Source organism: Cyprinodon variegatus, unplaced genomic scaffold (assembly GCF_000732505.1).
Source record: "Cyprinodon variegatus isolate N-32 unplaced genomic scaffold, C_variegatus-1.0 Scaffold179, whole genome shotgun sequence".
Lineage (NCBI taxonomy): Eukaryota > Metazoa > Chordata > Actinopteri > Cyprinodontiformes > Cyprinodontidae > Cyprinodon > Cyprinodon variegatus.
In genome coordinates, this window is record NW_015150632.1 from 431,509 (window position 1) to 449,188 (window position 17,680).

Consider the following 17,680-nt stretch of genomic DNA (forward strand, 5'->3'; position numbering starts at 1 on the left):
CCACAGCAGCGAGGAGCTCATTCAAAGCAATTCAAAAACAGTAAGGCGCTCAAACGCACGCACACTCCCTCAGACGTAAATGTTTCAAACGTGCAGAGGAAGGCAAAGGAGGCAAGGGCGGTTATATGCATGTTAAACACATTTGCTTAGACATCAAACGATCGCCTGCAATTGGTTTCACAGGGGGAAAGTAATCTGTGCTGCTCAAACATTCGGTGCAGAATTCTGATGGTGATTAAACAGAAAAGTAGCTGTCTGTGCCCCTCCGTCTCGCAGGGGGGATTCCCTCCCTGCCTCAACGAAAGCACTCGTAAATGTCGTCCAGCCAGGCACTTGGCAAACTGTCATGTTCACGTCACCAGTTCATAGGAACTATTCACTTCATCACAGCCTTCCTTTATGCACTTATGTTGCCAGCCCATACACTAAAGACTGTTATTAATGTATCATTTCAGACAGATTAAAGGTGATGAATCTGACACTAATTGAAGCGCGTCTAGCAAAACCCGAGTTGGAAAGAAAGTTGAGGTGAAAAAAAATGAAATAAGAACCCTGTTCATGTTTAAGCAGCTTTGTTTACTATTATTCTAATCATTTTTACCGCCCCCAGACGTGTCATTTTGATTGATACCCCTGCCTCTCCCCCAATCCCAGACCTCATCAAGTTGGAACCAAGTGGCTGCAAACGTAACAACATTCCCTATTTCTCCCTCCGTCTCTGTGGCTCAGCTTCCACCCTACCTTGCCCCCGAAAGGCACTTCTCACGACTGAATCCACTCTATAATTTACAATGCTATTGTGTCCCAAGTGTTGCATTGGAACAAGTTGGAGTAAATGAACTGTGTCGAATACCTGTTTTTTAGCCTTGATTACAAACTCAAGTTTTTTCTTCATCCATAACCTGAGCAAAACAAGCAATGGCAAATATCTGAACACGTTATTATTCAAGCACCCAAGCTTGCCTGCTTATTCCCAAATCAAATAAGGGGAGCCTGTTCTTCACCAGTGGCCAGTTTGATTGACTGTTTGTAGCTGTTACAATGAACACGGCGGTTCTTGGGGTGAGATGGAGAAATAACCAGAACGACTCCATCTCCTGGGCTCATGTGAGGAGAAAAAAAAGTAAGAGCTGAAACCTAAGTTGAATAATAAATAGGCTATAGGGCAAAGCACTGCAGATCAACACATGAAACCGTATCAAATGTCTTGAGCGCCTGAATTTGCAGCAGAATCTGTCTGACCTAAGTCAGCATTATAGTCACGGCCACTTCATATTGCAGTTTCAAGTGTCCTGGCCGATGGGAGTGCGCAATTCATTCTGGTAGCAGACTATAAACAGCACTGTTTATCTGAGCAGGAGCACATAAGACCAGACTATACAGTTAATCAAAGGTGTGTCAGAAAATATCAAGAAACCAAAGACGATGTATCTTTCCTGCTAAAAACAGCAACATATTTCTGAGAACAGAAGATACCGATACCAGTATGTAATATATTTTTCTTCCTTAATCATAAAAAACATTTATTTAGTCCTGATATTTCTTGATCATGTTTGTATCTTCAGCAAAAAATCTGTGCTTTCCTTTAACTGGCTGGTAAATAATTTCTACTACTCTTTGAGATTTGATCCATATATGCAATTATCTTTAATGCACACCACATCGTCATTAAACTGTCTTTTTATATCAATATTTTAATGTAATGTTATAGAGGATGTGGGCTCCCTGGCTGGAGTCAGTTTTGCTGATCAACCCACACAGGTGAGTTTATAGAAGACTGTTACTGTAGGTCCAGGCATGACGTTGATGCCTCGTCAAGATAGATATTTTCTGAAAATGTGCATTTTTCTACTTAAAAGTTTTACATTGTAACATTTCTACAAATTTCCTAATCCACACACATACACAAAAAAAAAATCCAGAAGCAACTTTGTCAGGTCTATGTGTGACAATGACGTAGAAATGGTATAATGCCAGAAGAAGACATGTGGCATGTGTTAAACCTTGCAGTGTTAAGTTTTATATCTTCAAATAGCTGTTGAATAGAAATCTTAACAAAAGCCCAACAGGTGAACCTACACAACTTATAAGCATTTTTTCTAGTATGTTAAAACTATAAGAAAATGCATGTTCACATGTTTGCAGAGCATCCACTGACAAAAAAGAAAAGTTTATATCAAAACCAAACTGTATTGATTGCTTTAATGGCTGCACAAAGTGAAGCCATTCATACAACGATGTAAGAGACCAAGCAATCAAAACCTCAATTTCTTCTTGTCCAACTGCTAAAAGTGTCCAGTAAAGATTGCTCTCAGTCCACTTGTGTTTTTCAGTTCCTTTTTCTTTTTTCTAGTCAACTTCTGAAATCAGGGTTTGAATGTAATATTATGCTAAATACTGTCGATATACTTTTGACTGGAGGTATGTATCACAGCAGAAGCCGAAAAGACTAACAAAAAAATATCACAATAAAATCATTCTTTAATGTGACCGAGGATGGTTTAGGATTTGGTTTTACAACAATAATTCCACAAAATCATAAAAGTACTCCACAATATGTGCAGATACTTGTTTTTAAGACAGGTAAACTAGTTCTTAAAACAGAATAGATCTATTACTTTGCAAAGAAGAGAACTGTTTTCCAACAGAAAGGTTTAAGTAGGGATGTCATTTACTCACGCTCTTAGATTGGTTAAGAAGGGAACCATTGGGTAGATATAAATACATATTAATAATGCAAATAATTTGTATAAATCAATGACCTGACATGAATTTATAACTTTTCAGCACATTCTTGTCAGCAGTAGTTAACATATAAGGGGCAAAATGGAAAATTAGTATTTTCAAAAAAAGCCAGCTGGACTCCATATTTCATATGGTTTGATGACAGCTACCTTGTGAGGTCTGTCGTAACTCCAGCTGCCCTGTGACCTTCATTCTTCAGCTGGCAGGAAGATTCTTCCAGGCTCTGACAAGATTTATCGGGTCTGGCTAATAGCCTGCTCTCTGCCAGGTAAGGCCTCATCGATACAGGGGCTTCTGCTGCCCCTTTGCCTGCTTCCTTGCTAATGAACACCTCTGCACACATCCACAATATTACTGAAGACGGTGTACAGCAGAGTCTAACGGCAAAGTCTTTCAAACTCGGAAATCTAGTGTGAAACTTCTTGAGTTTGTTTGAAGTTTCTTGAGCATGTGAAAGCAAAGTGGAGCCTCAAGGCCCTCTGGCTGTATCCGCCTCAGCACGCATGTGTGTAGAAGAGGATATGTAATAACCAGACACACAGACAAATATAATGAACTGGAATCCTTGAGTAAACACAAACACACGCTCACAGGATATTGAAACCCTCTCAGGCATGTCGCTACTCTCGTGTGCATGGCGAGATTCATGATGGAGAGGCTGAACTGTAGACCCCCCCCCCATAAAAAAAAAAACTTTTACCGATTTAGGCAAAAACCACACAAACTCCAACTGCACACACCCACATGTTTCATCACCCCTACCTATCCACACAGTTAGCGCAACCGGTGGGAAAAACACACGTAAACTTTCACACATGTCCCTCCAGGCTTTGATGGATAGTCAGTCAGAGCTCTGCCTCCTGTTTCCTACACATTAAACCTCATTGTGGGGGAAAATACCAACAACAGGTCTAACAGAAGCAGCCAAGCTGTCCTTTTCACCTCCTATTTCTGAGTCAAGTTGTTCCCATTATCTTCTGCTGCTTAGCAAATACGTATGATCGCAGTCTGTTAATAAAAAGCCATATGCTTTGGGTGAAAAAGGAAAAACCTTGGGATGCATTATTTATTACGGGCTATTCATACTTTATCTAATTTAGTCAGGGGAGTTCGTTCATCTTAATATTTTAGCGGATTCTCGGTACAAAGGAGCAAAAAGTCAGGAAAGGGGTAAAGTGAAGAGAGAGAAAGAGAACAGGTCCTTATTTCTATGGCGATTGAATATGTGCAGTTAATTCCTCCTTTGAATACGTTTACCTTTTCTTAATTTATAATAAAATAAAGGTTAATAGGTTTTCCATAAAAAACAAAACAGTTCCAGAATGTTAGCCCAACTATATATTTATATATATTTTTAAATGCTGCCAAAATAATTCACTATGTTAATTTGATTATATCAATATAATTGATAACAATGTATGTTGCTTTAAAACAAAATGAATAGACAAAAACAATTATACCAAAAGATATATATCTAACACTCATATTGTGAGCAGTATATGTTTACCAGCCTTTTTTATCAATCAAAATGTAGCAATAGGTAGGGAAGGGGAAGGTTTTTTATATGAAGAGACAGGGTACCCGAACATGCAGCAACCCTTCATTCAGCAACCTAACTGTCCACCACAGCCTACTTAATGCTATGTCCTGTTAAATACTGTTCATATGCAATAAAAACCCCAGTCATTTAAGCTTCTGAAACTGTAGCCTCTTAAAACCTCAGTATACTTTCTTATTGATATCAAACTGTATAAGTTTCATTCCTTTAAAGAAAAACTATTGCTCAAGGTAAGTTTGGTAAACATAAATAGGTTTGTGCAGGTACAGAAGAACAGTTCTATGTTTAAAAGCAAAAGTCGAAATCTCTAGTTTTGTATTTTTTTTTTACAGTTTCTTTGATGATGTTGAAAGGTTATAAGTAATGTTAGCATGAATTCTGGCTTAAATCATTTTGCTTCTGAATCACTTCTGAATCATATCAGAGTTCTTCTGAAAAACATTGAATGTTTTTTAAATAGGTTGTAGAAATCCTCGATTGCGTATTTTCTTCAGGGCCTTTTAGCTGTCAAATCTAAAAAAATGCAACACAAAATACAAATAAACCAATAACAGTTGAGTGTATCACTTACTTCCCCACATTAAAAGTGTTTTTATGTAGTTGTCTTTTTTTTTATTTTGTTTTTTGCCAGAATACTCTGATAAAAGAAGAAAATACACATTGCACTAAGGAGCTCTATGAATGGTGGAATTTTAATGTTAGCGCTTAGGGAGAAATTATGGATCAGTACATCTGGCCGATGGCTCGTGTTCGTTTTATTCATGAAGGCCACGTGTGGCTATATAGCGGATGGTGAAAAAGGAGGGGGAGGTTTAAATCGCCGCTGTTTAACGGGGGGCCACAGACCCTGCTGGCAGCTCCCTTGACACTGTGACACCTGGAAGAGTCATGCTGACAGAAAGTGATATATCCGATTCATCAGTACAGACTCTTTCACTTGGGAGTGAGAGAGAACGACTGTCACTCATGCTGAATTTCAACCTAGACATACAGTGCGCCCCTCCACATTTATCGTCACCCCTGGTAAAGATGTGGAAAGCCTTAAAAAAGTCATTTATCTTTCATTGCAATAGTGTAGACGCAGAATGATGCATTGAAAACTATTTCTTTACGTCTCTAACAATGCATTTTCGAGATGTTTTTTACCATTATTACAAACCATGTCATTTGACGCAGTGGTTCAATAACTATAGAAAATATTGACCAGGGCAGGTATTTTAAAACCAATGCTGATATCTATTATTTTGACATAATTCTAGCCAATTCCTGATATTTGCTGCAGATTTTTATAGGCTGATTTTGCTATCTTTTCCGTTATTTATGGGATTTTAAATGAAACAATGACATAATATGTTAAACAAGTTTCTTTATAAGCAAACATTAACAATATATAGCAAATATAGGGTGTCATAATGTATTCACCTCTTGTGATCCCAAGGCACAGGTTCTTAATGTAACAATAAATACATGCACGTACTGGCCAATAACAAACAAGAAAAAAAAGGGCATATGTCGACCTATCTCTGAACTAGAGGTACTCATCATAGTTATGACAATTGCAGGTGTTTAACTGTCCAACTGGGCAGGTTTAGACAGGTACTGCAGCTGAAAAATTGCTAAAATCCTTAGTTCTCTTAAGTCAAAGTATTTTTTTAGAACTGCTTTTAAATGTTGAGATAAAACTGTTAAATGAAGTATCATTAGTTTAAGCTTGTGGTCCAGCTGTTTTATTTGCTTCATTACCTGCTTTTATCATGTTTTTATCTTTTGCCTGCTTGCTTTTATCATGCTTTTATTTTTCCTCTATTTTATTGTTTAATTCATGTAAAGCCCTTTGAATTGTCTTTGTAGGGAATTGTGTTGTATAAATAAACTTGACTTTCCCTGCCTTGTAGCTATTTTTTGTAGACAGCTGAAAATCAACACAGATCTCTCTAATCACAAGAAAGTGTTTTCTTGTTTTCTTGCCTGTCCCATTATGAAAACGGGTGTAAAAAATTAGGCCTCTGTTCGAAGTCATATTTCCATAACAGAAAAATATGAATTTAAAATTTAAAAGCACGTTGGTATAAAATACAGTGCTTCAGCTGTCATTATTTCAGTGATAAAAAGATTAAATCTAAACCATTTCTGATTTCGTTAAGAACAAACTGTTTATAATACAACATTTTTTCGTCCGTGTATACAGTATAATGTAAGGGTTATACTTTTCTTTTTCTCAAAGATTATTATTCTGTCGCTATAAATATAGAACTAGCTAAAATCTTTTTCATTTCTTCTGCCAGTTTTAAAGTTTTAAGAAGGTGCCAATAAATGTGCCATAAAACGTACTCTCAGATGAATATAACATAAGGTCCAGGCCATTTTTCAATTAAAGGAAAGACAAAACACATACCCATAGGTTTCCATATTAAGAGATTTAACTGGTTAACATTCACTTCAGAATCCATTCAGTATTTTGGAAAATAACAGTTTTTCCAAATATACAAATAAAATTCTCCTGCAATAAAATAATAGATTTTAATCACCTTTACCAGATAAGGTGTCAGTGCATATTAAGGATGTTGTTGTTTTTTTTTTCTTTTCTGAATGGCTAAAAGTTAACTAATGGCAATACAACACCATTTTCCTCAGAATAGAATCTAAAAAAAAAGCTGCGATTCTCAACTAAAAATAAAAGTGAATCAATCGATCAAATGTTTTGCCTGACTTTTATGACAACTCTTACCCTTTTTGATGAGCCACAATGTCACTGTGAATGCAGCACCATTATTTTGCCTATTAGTCCTACCAAACAACAAGCCTTACATTAGATCCATGTTGCGAATCCGCTCCTCATCAGAGAACTAGTCCCCGGGGTTGTGCAGCAGCGGAGCTAAGTGATGTTCTCATTTAGTTGAATCTGGCTCCTGGAGTAGATATGAGAGGACAGCAACGGAGAAAAGAACAAGGCTAGCATGGAGCATCATAAACCTTAGGAGCCTTGTAAAAGTCAATTTACTGTACAAACGCCTCCAAACAATCGCCGTGACAAACAAGTCCCGCAATACAAGTGAGCAAGCGGTGATTGATGGTGCCTCAGGAAAGGCAAATCTGCAAATATATGAATCGGCTTTATCCTTGGCGAACCCTATCTAATGTGATCTCTGCTGAGTATGAAATGAAATTCCACTTTGGATGACATTAAATTGAAAGAAGCGGTGAAAAGAAGGTGGCATCCTCGACACTGCCACTTGTAATCAGTGGCATGGAGAGCAATCGTGGTGGTACGCGGCTTACAATTCTTGTCCTTTATGCTTTCTTTGCAGCCCCTTTGCTTGCTACTTCTCTTCAATCTGCCTTTCTCTACATTTTCAAGATAAGGGTTGAAGCTTCCTCTGATTCTTCAGTTGTTTGTATTTATTTGCATGTGAAGACGGCCTAACTCACTGGCATCCCTGTATGGTGAGGAGGGAGTTAACAAAGGAAAAAAAGGGAGACTTAACAATTTTCATGCGTTATCTAATAGGTGAAAAAATAAAGAAAAAAGCTGTGTTTCAAAAATATGCACATTAATATCCCAGACACTCCAGCAGCAGCTATAGAAACACCCTGCATTTTTACCCCCACTGCTCAGTCCTCACAATTTCTGCTTGCGTATCAGGTATGTCTAATCCATAGATTAGTAATTGCCTCGGAGCAAATGCATTCAAATCACCAAACAAAATTATACGAGAAAAACGCTGCCTGCTGCAATTTCATGAGTATTACTGTGCTCCCTTACTCCTTCTATTTTCCCATTCGGAACATAAACAACAAAAAAGCTTGAGCAGCCACAGATTGAATTAGGGTCCTAATAGATCCAAAACAATAATGTTAGCCACAGTCAGCAGCAGCAGCAGCAAGGACAAGCACTAATAATAATGTGGCAATAAACAAATCAGCTTACTGCACACTGCTTATTTTCTTTTACTAAATGCGAGATTTCCAGAGGGCTCTTTTTTCCACATTTAGAGCTCTGTCCTGAATTTTAATAATGCTGCTGGATAAAGAAAAGTGTGTTTCTTGTTATGATCATCTTGTTGCGTATGTGGTTAACTTTTTTAGCGACCACAACACTAACAAAGACTCTGAAATCAAAGATAAAGCCTTCCTTGTTTCACTCTTTAGAAGTTTGCACACTCAAGCAATTTTGCACAGTTATGCATATAAACAAAAACCTAAATAAACTAAATTGAATTGAATGCTATAAATCCTAGATCAAGTCCATCTTTAGGCTGATTAGTGCTTTTAAGTAATATTGAGGTTTTTAAGGGGTTTCCGTAAAAAAACTAAAAAAAAAAAATGTTTTTTCCAGTTGTATGTAATAAAGATTATATCAACAAAACCTTGACCCTTACCTAAAACAAAAACTAAAAGGAAAAACTCTCTGGAAAGCAGCTGGGATTTACAGTATTAATATAAATTAAAACATAAATAGATGAGTGGTACAGACATTTAGTAATTAAACTGTAGTAATTTAAATAATATTTGACCCTCAGGATGTTCTGTTCAAAGTCTGCAATGAGCTCTAAGATCCATCTGAGGTGGTACCAGAGATCCACAAATCACAGACTTACACTTTGCTCTTCCTCACCCACTTTTTGCTGCCTGCTGACACTTAGCTGGCTGAAAGAAAGTAGCAAAAACTTCCCCTTTATCTATCAAATAAAAAGGGGAAATGGTCGAAGACAAGCTGGGTCTCTTTGTTGCTTTCTTTCTAAGGTGTTTAGGCAGCTACATTTCTCAGGTTGAAACAAATGAAGCCATAGGCAAAGCATTAGATTTCCATATTGGTTTCCTGCTCTGCCTGCAACCTCAAGGGCAATCACATCCTATGTTTTGGCTACAGATGCCACCCAAGTAACCTCAATTTGCATGCTGATATTATTTGCCCTGTACAAGAGGATTCAGGGGGGATAAGGTTTGCCCTTTTTGCAAATGAGTTGATTTTAAGCCAGAGAGCGACAAAAGCAGTGATGAAGTAACAGCTGGCTGGAGAAAGAAAAGGAGAATGGGCGGCTTGGGGGTGAGTGCTGTCCAAGTCAAGTTGTGCTAGGTGACTCGAACCGCAGGCAAGAAATGCACGCTTAAGTCTGAGGAAGGCAGCTTTGTTTGCCCCAAGGGGCTTCACTGCAGGAATCAAGGAGTACAAGCTGCTTTGGCTCGCCACTGATTAAAAGTAATCCACCTGGACACAAACAATTCTTTGAGGTGCAATGATAAAACAAAATCTGATGGACTTTGCTAATTCAATGGCCAAGTGATTTAATTTATCTTTGCATTGCTTTTGGACTGCATTATTTCCTGGCACTAGCCAAAAAATAGCTACTGCCAAAGGTAATAAACTTAAGTGCTCCGTTAAGAGAAAACACTCCTCATCAAGCTTCTAATGCAGCAAGTTGAAACGCAGGCAGGCAAGAAAGAGATGGAATTACGGTGATGTTGGGTATACAAACTTTAAAAATTTAAAGGGAACATAGAGTGCAATCAATAGAGTTTTACAAAAATGAAAGGTTAAAAGATATGATGGGCCTTTTAGGACGCTCATCAGCTGCCAGGAGATGCTCCGCTATCGTCCTCACATTTAGCTGGGCTTAATGACTGTTTAAATGTCTGGCTGGTTTAAAAGAAAGGTTCACCTTACTGATAAACTTCCTCAGTTGCCTGGTTACCTGCTGAGCAGGTTGCCTCTTTAGTTACTGTAAGATTAGGTGGGCGAGGGAGGGAAAAAAAGACAGAACCCGATACCTCTGAGATTGCGGTCAGTGTTTCAGGCCTATTTTCTATCTCCGGTCCCTCCCTGTCCTCTCTATCTTTTCCACCCAAACATCGAGTCCCAGGTGCAACAGTGGGGTGTATTCTCCTCACCACTAACAGGGCTGTCTTTCATATACCTATCTCTATATTTTCCCTCGTACACAAAGAATACTCTGAAACACCAGCCTTCTATATCTAAATTATTCAAATATGGATCATTAGCAAACATTTTATGTTTTTATAATTATTTAGAAAGAGGCTAAGGCACAGAACCCAGCAAGTTTTATAATGTGCAGTTCCTATTAATTAAAGTATTTCATTTAAAGCACAGAGTTTCCCCTTCCCTTTATTTCTATCTATTACCCAACCCAAAAATTTGCTTCCGTTAATCGATTGACTGGAAAAATTAACGACAAAATTAGTTGGGGTTGTTTTATATAAATAATACTAATAACAGATGCAGTAAAAAACGAAAACCAAAAAAGTGCAACCCATTGTTCTCACTAAAGTATTGGGGCTTTTGATATTTAACTAAAGGCTTTCCCCCTATGAGAATGTTACAATTCTTAGTCAGATGCATCATTATGTTTAATGCTTATTCAAAACAAAATTTTATTAATCTATATTCATCACAAAATATGCAATCACCAGTTCTTATTTTGCTAAAAAAAATAAAAATAAAAAGGGGGGGGGGGGGGGGCAGACTAGGCTGTTATTCATGCTTTATGTCAATAAAGTGGACCTTCCCAGACAACAGGACATTTTTAGAAGCACTGTCCCTAAAATCAAAAGCCTGACCACTTCACTTCTTGATCTTTTAAAAACAGAACCTTTTTAAATGCCATAATTGGACCACATGAGCAAAGACCTTCTTTTCAATTAGCTCCAATTTGCCACCATTAAACTGTGCCACATTTACCCCAGAATAATGAATCAAAAAACACTATTATTTTTGAATATCTGACTTACTATTAAACAGTTAAAACCAGACCGGCAGCACAACATTGTAAAGAGAAATTATATGTCAACACAGATTATAACAAGCTTTATGTATTTGGTTGTTACAAATTGACTTCAGACGTATTCACACAAATCCATAGTCCATAAAGATTCCCTGCTACTGTAATGTTGAGAACAAATAAATAAATATACACGCAGGGCATAGTGACACACAATACATGCTGCTGCCGCAGCAGCAAATAGAGTGCCCTTTTAATTATGCAAGAGACATCCGAAAGCAACAGCACTCCTCACACTCTGGGAAGCAGTTCAGTGAATACAGCATATTAGAGGCTGTAACAGACAGGGGCGGGAGGGGGAATAGAAAGGAGGGCCGTAAAAGGGGAATGAAACGATTTAAAAGAGGTAGTGTAAGAAAGAATGGAGGGAAGAAGAGTTAAAGAGAGACACAGTGAAGATTAAAAAAGACACGACTGGGAGCAACGCAAGAGGTTCAATTATAAGGTGTGATGAGGAGAAAACAGCAAATGTGTAGAAAAAGGGGAAGAAAGAATGGACATCGGTATGCAAAGATTCTTTTTGGGTAGTGTTTGACGAGGAAAGTCAAAGAAATTGAACCAAGCAGTGAAAAAGAAGAGAATAAAAAGGGCAAGCAAGCAAATAATACTCCTGAATTCTAAAAGACTAGCACTAAAACCGGGAAAAAGAAATAGATCAATAATTCATTAGTGCGTAGTATACAAGGATATTGTTCTTTCTCCCAAGAAATGAAAATCAACTTGTTTCATCCTGTTTTACCTTTATCTTTATCTACCCGTTTGTGAACAAACCGAGAAATATTGGCAAAAGAATGTGAAAACACTGTGTCTACATCGGCTCAATTTTGCTGGTATATAAATGCCACCCCAAATGCCATGCAAACAGAAATTTTTTTAAGTTGCCGGATAGATTAAAAGTGAAGAAAATAAGATTAGAGCATGAGGTAGGATATACCACTGGCAGGAAAGTAGACAGTTGGTATACAGGCAAAACAAAGATAAAGGATATCTAGAATTTGACATGAAAAATCATGATATACTATAGAGTTTGCTTCAACTGCTAGGTCGGTGAGGTGATCCAGACCCGACAGCAAAAATAAACAAACTAATAAATAAATTATTTCCTGGCTTGTTGGCCGTACACAAAGCAAACTTAACTTGAACTGATAAAAAAGGCTTTGAAGATGTGGCAGGCTATTTCTACCATCCTCTATTTTCTTATTTTCGCCAGATAAAAAAGAAGCCTTGTCACACACAGAGGGCAGGTCAGGGCTCGGCATAGCAAAGGAAGGGAGGGGGTGTTGCTGCCCCCCGCCACACTCCTCTTTGGGATAGAATAACTGCAAACCAAGTCCTTATGTGAGAACTCCACAACACTCAGACATACATTTCTCAAGGTTAGCAGTTGTGACGCCCCTGTCGGGTAAGGTGGTTTGGACACATGCTGTGATGAAAGCAAAAAAGTTGGGCATGTTGGGTCTAGAGTTAACAGTATTCCTAACCAGATCTTATCTAAAACCTGCTTAGATCTTTTTCCCTTTCAATATTACACGTGAATGGCACTCCAAACCAAAACAGATCAATACCACTAACTTGACACAGATTAGCAGCATAAAGGCAACATGACTACTGAGACTAGCACTGTCAGAAAGCATTATGGCAGAGAGAACACTAAGAGGGAGAGGCAGAAGACATTTAGAAGTGGTGAAAGGAAACAAAGGAACACTGAAATGTGTCTTCTTACCTGTTTGTTGTACTTGTTGATGGTTTGAGTGCTGTAGTCAGAGCAGTGGTCAGATCCAAGGGAAATGTTATCTCCGGTGCCAACAAAGGTGTTGGCAGGGGGAAGGTCCTGAACTGCCTGGTGTTTTTTTCCAGCAGTTGGTGACTGAGGGTGAAGCTGGACGGTTGGAAGTGGTGAACTGGACTTGTAGTGCCGAGCCAGGTCTGGGCTCCCTGGCCCACCGTTGACAGAACGATAGTGCCCCATGCCAGGACTGTCCGAAAGTTTCTCATTAACGCCATCATATCGTTGCCCATTGGGTTTTGAGGCCTCTACGGTGACAATGCTACTGTAGAGAGGCTGTTTGGACTTTTGTTTCTTCTTGTCTTTTTTGGGCTTTTTGGACTTGTCATGCTGCTGGGGAGTAAAAAAGTCTTCATGATCCTTTTTCCCTGCCTCATAGCCATTCTTGTTTTTGGGGTGGCAATAACGGGCCATAACAACAACAAGAATGATGAGAATGACAGTCATGATGCCAGAGACGACCCCAATTACTATGCTTAAGCGCTGTTTGCTGAGATCATAGTTGGGGTCACCAGCAATGTTGGTGTTCAGTGATGTACTCAGGCTCCTTGCCACCTGTGCCTCCACTACTGTGGAATTAGAAAGTGTCTCATTAACATATACGTGAACTAGGGTGGTGGTGCTCTGTGAAGGCTGTCCACTGTCATTCACCTGGACTACAAGTCTGTGGAGACCATAGTGTTTTGGCTCCAGCTTTGCCATCAGCAAGATGACCCCTGTACCCCCATCAATCTCAAACAACTTAAAAGGGTTGCCCCCGATGATGCTGTAGTTCAGGTCTGCATTGACACCAGTGTCCATATCATTGGCTTTGACGGTTCTGACAACTGTCCTGATGTTGCTTGAGGGAGGAAGAAGGGTGTAGGAGCTGTTTATCGGAAAAGTGACTGTCGGTGCGTTGTCATTTTCATCCATGACGAAGAGTGAGACTGTGGCTGTGGCAGATCTGGGTGGATCGCCACCATCCACAGCTTTGACACGGAAAGTATATGTAGTTTTTTGCTCTCGGTCAAAGGAGAGGGTAGAAAAAATTGTCCCAGTTTCATTTTCGATAGAAAAGATTTCCTCCTCTTCTTCAATGAAAAGACCCATCGCTGCATTTTGGCCCTTATCAGCATCAATCACAGTGACTATACCCACTGGACTGTTTGGGTCAAGATTTTCTTTTACATAGAAAGTGAACACATCCTGCATGAACTTCGGGTCATTGTCATTTTTATCCCCCACAAGCACAACCACAGTCGCAGAACCCTGAAGTGTGTTTATGCCCTTATCTTTAGCTATCACTTTAAATTCATAACGCTCTGTTTGCTCTCTATCCAAGATGATGTTTACTCTGATGTCTCCACTGTCTGCATCGATATAGAAAATCCCATTTACAGATGAATCGAGGGAATATGCTATTTCAGCATTTTTCCCACTGTCAGCATCAACAGCTTTTACTGTTGTCACCCTCTCGCCAGGGGCATTGCTTTCAGGGAAAGAAACCTCAACTACATTCTGACTGAAGATAGGGGGATTGTCGTTAGTATCGCCGACTTTCACAATTAGGGAGTTATTACTTGTCAGACTGGGGCTTCCAGAGTCCACAGCCACTATGACCACATTGTATTCCTGTGTGGCCTCATAGTCCAGAGGTGCAGATGTGTGCAGAAAATACTTCTTTTTATTCTGTTCTCCTTCCATCTCACTGGCTGGTTTGAGCTGAAATGGCACATCACCTACTACTGTACAGGTTACTATGCCATTTTCTCCCTGGTCTCGATCTGACACCTGAACTAATGCAATGGGCGTGTCAACCACCACATCTTCAGCTACATTGGCCACACCGTCTTTTAGAAAAATACGTCCAATTTTTCGGATTTCAATTGCAGGGACATTGTCATTCTCGTCCTTGATGTTTAGCACCACCGTGGCCTTATCCATTTTGGGCGGCTGGCCTCGGTCACGGGCCATTACTGTGAACCTCAGTTGGCTAACTTCTTCACGATCAATGCGGTGCAACACACTAAGCCACCCAGTGCTCTCATCCAGCCTCAGCAGCCTCCTCACGGATTCTGTGGCTGCCCCAAACACATATTCAATTTGACCGTTTACCCCAACGTCTGCGTCAGCAGCTTTAAGCTGAAGAATTGGAGCACCAGGGGAGCTGTTTTCTGGCAGGTCAGCTTCATACACACCCTTCTCAAACCGCGGGCTGTTGTCATTCACGTCTGTGATCATTACTCTTAGAATGGCCTGAGATGACCGTGGGGGATCTCCTCCATCTCTAACTCGCAAGGTGAGCTCATAAGAGTCTCTCTGTTCTCTGTCAAGGGCCCCTTTAATGATGAGTTGGGGCTGCTTCTCTCCATCAGTAGTGTCAGCAACTTGCAGTTCAAAGACACTGCTCCTGCTTGCACCCTCTTCAAATCTTCTTTTCCCAGAGTAAGAATCCCCAGAAGACCCCAAGCGCCTTGAGTTCTCTCCATTGTCCTGAATAAGCTCATATCTCTCTATTCCATTCCTGCCAAAATCTCTATCTGTGGCTGTGGGCAGCAGATAAAGGGTTCCAATGGGTCTGTTTTCCTCCACAGATAGTGTGAGGACTGGCGAGGGGAAAGATGGGGTGTTATCATTTATGTCTAATATGATGACTTTTCCCTCAAAGAGGTCGACCCAACTCTGTGCCGGTCCAATTACAGACACCTCAAAATCAATGAAACATTCGTTCTCATCAAATATCATTTGGCACTGCTGTAATTTCTCACGGTCTATCCGCCTCTCATTGGTGGTGAGCTCACCTGTTATGTTATCTATTTTAAAAAAATCCGACCCGGACTCGAGGGTGAACGTCACCTCGCCAGACCCGGCCACGATGCCCAGGTCGCCGGCTACGTTGCCAACTCTGACATCGGCGGGTCCCTCCTCGGCCAAGCGGTACCGGAGCACTTGCTTGCTCGCAGCAGGCTGATGCACAAGCTGCAATATGAGCATGCAATAGTACAAACAGTCCACTGCTGCAGTAGTCCTCATTGTTCAGTCTTGCAGAGATGTCCAAGCAAAAAATAAAAAAATGAAAAAAAAAAAAGTCCCAAAATGTAGTATGCAGTTTAAATACAAAACAGCAATCTTGTTGTCATTTACTTTTCTTTTTCTTTAGGATGCGGGTGCATTCATCCTCTCGTCTTTGCTGCAGTCGAAAGCAGCAAGTGCAAAAAAAAAAAAAAAAAAAAAAAAAAAAAAAAAATGGGGGGGGGGGTATTCTACCTGATTTATTTATTCTAAAAACAGAGACAGTGGTTTGGCTCCGTGCGCTCCCGAATGCGCCCAAGTGCAACAGTCCTGAGCATCAACTCAAAGTGCAACGCAGTCCGTGTCGCTTGCGCTTTTTCACCCACTTTGCAGAATCTCTTCTCTTGTATTTTAAGAATGAGGAAGGGGTGAGCTGAACTCTTCTTGTGTCTGCCCTGATGTTTTAGTCCAAAGACACCAGGGACGCGTTTAAATGAGATGCCCGATCAGCGTCCGAACTCATCCCACTACAGCGTTGCGCGCGGAGCTCCTCAGCTCCGCTTGATCTCAAAAGGATATGCAGCAGATTGTGTGCCTGCCTTCTCTTTTCCTTCCTATTTTCTTCATCAAGATCAATCCTCCTCGTCTCCTCGACTCCAACATATACCGGGAAATATATATATATTTGTTCAACACAGATCTGGGCTTAGTTTAAAAGGAAAAACAACAGATAAAGTGGAAAAAAAGTGTATATCCGACGCAGCTTTTAGGTTGAAATCCTCTTGGCATTCTGCATGTTCAGCGTATACTCTTCCACTCTCCCTCTCTCTCTCTCTCTCTCACCTGCAGACGCGTCGCATGTGTTGGCAGCCCCTATCTGCAGCACTGTGAGAGGGATTCTCAAATGATATTGCAGTCTCTTTCTCTCTCTCTTCCTCTCTCCCTCCTTTCCTCTCTCTCTCTATACTGGCATCGCACATACCACAGTCGTCAGGTCAGACGATTTAAACCAAACATGTATATTAATAATATTCGGGTTCAATTCCCCCCCATCAGGATTTTCTTTTTTCCGAAATGACGCAAAAGATGACTTCAACGCAACATTTGTATCATTTTAGGGCATTGGGGATTTTTTTTATGTTGATGTTCAACAAAAACAAAAGAAACTGAGACTTTTACGCACTCCAAGGATCTGGATCGTAGTTTATGGAGACAGGAAAGCCACCCGCAGCAGCAGGACGCACAGCGGCTTGGTTCCTACTAATATAAGCCCAGATATGCGTGTGGTCGCCATCGGCTGCATCCACGCTGCTCAGTCAACTCAGCCTGCAGGAATCTGACACTAAGCTGTATATAGGCTATGAATTCATTTACATAGACGTCCGAGACCATCTTAGTGGTTGTTGCGCAAACCACCTCCCTGATAAATAGATACAAATACCTTTTAAATTATAATGATCACACAGATTTGCGTATTGTCTTTAAAGATAAAACTTTTCAGTTCATTTCCTTCAGGAGAAAAAAAAAAGCGGGTTTCCTTTAGTCAGAGAAAAAAAAAAAGGACAGTTTTGCGTTTTCTACTGTGCGTGAGGATTTCCTCAACTTTTCTTGTAATAGCTGTGGTTCCGGTGCGGCGCTGCGTGTTTGTGTGTGAAATTATACAGTGAGCGGCCGTAATGAGTGAGTAAAGGAATGAGGGATAGCGAGACAGGGGTAGGAAGAGGATGAGAAGAAAGGAGGGAGTCAGGCTCAGCAGCTGCACCTTTCAACAGACGACAGAAAGGCTGAATTCCAGCAGTG

General features: G+C 40.1%; 1 protein-coding gene across 6 annotated transcripts in view; it reads right to left on the minus strand.

The window, feature by feature from the left end:
- Positions 1-16,121, minus strand: part of pcdh7 (protocadherin 7) — a 142,005-nt gene extending 125,884 nt beyond the window's left edge. For all 6 annotated transcript variants that reach the window (XM_015378824.1, XM_015378823.1, XM_015378822.1 and 3 more), the window contains exon 1: positions 12,824-16,121. In XM_015378824.1, coding sequence (XP_015234310.1) covers positions 12,824-15,901 — 3,078 coding nt within the window. In that variant the 5' untranslated portion in view covers positions 15,902-16,121. The remainder of the gene's footprint in view (positions 1-12,823) is intronic.
- Between the last annotated feature and the right edge of the window lie 1,559 nt (positions 16,122-17,680).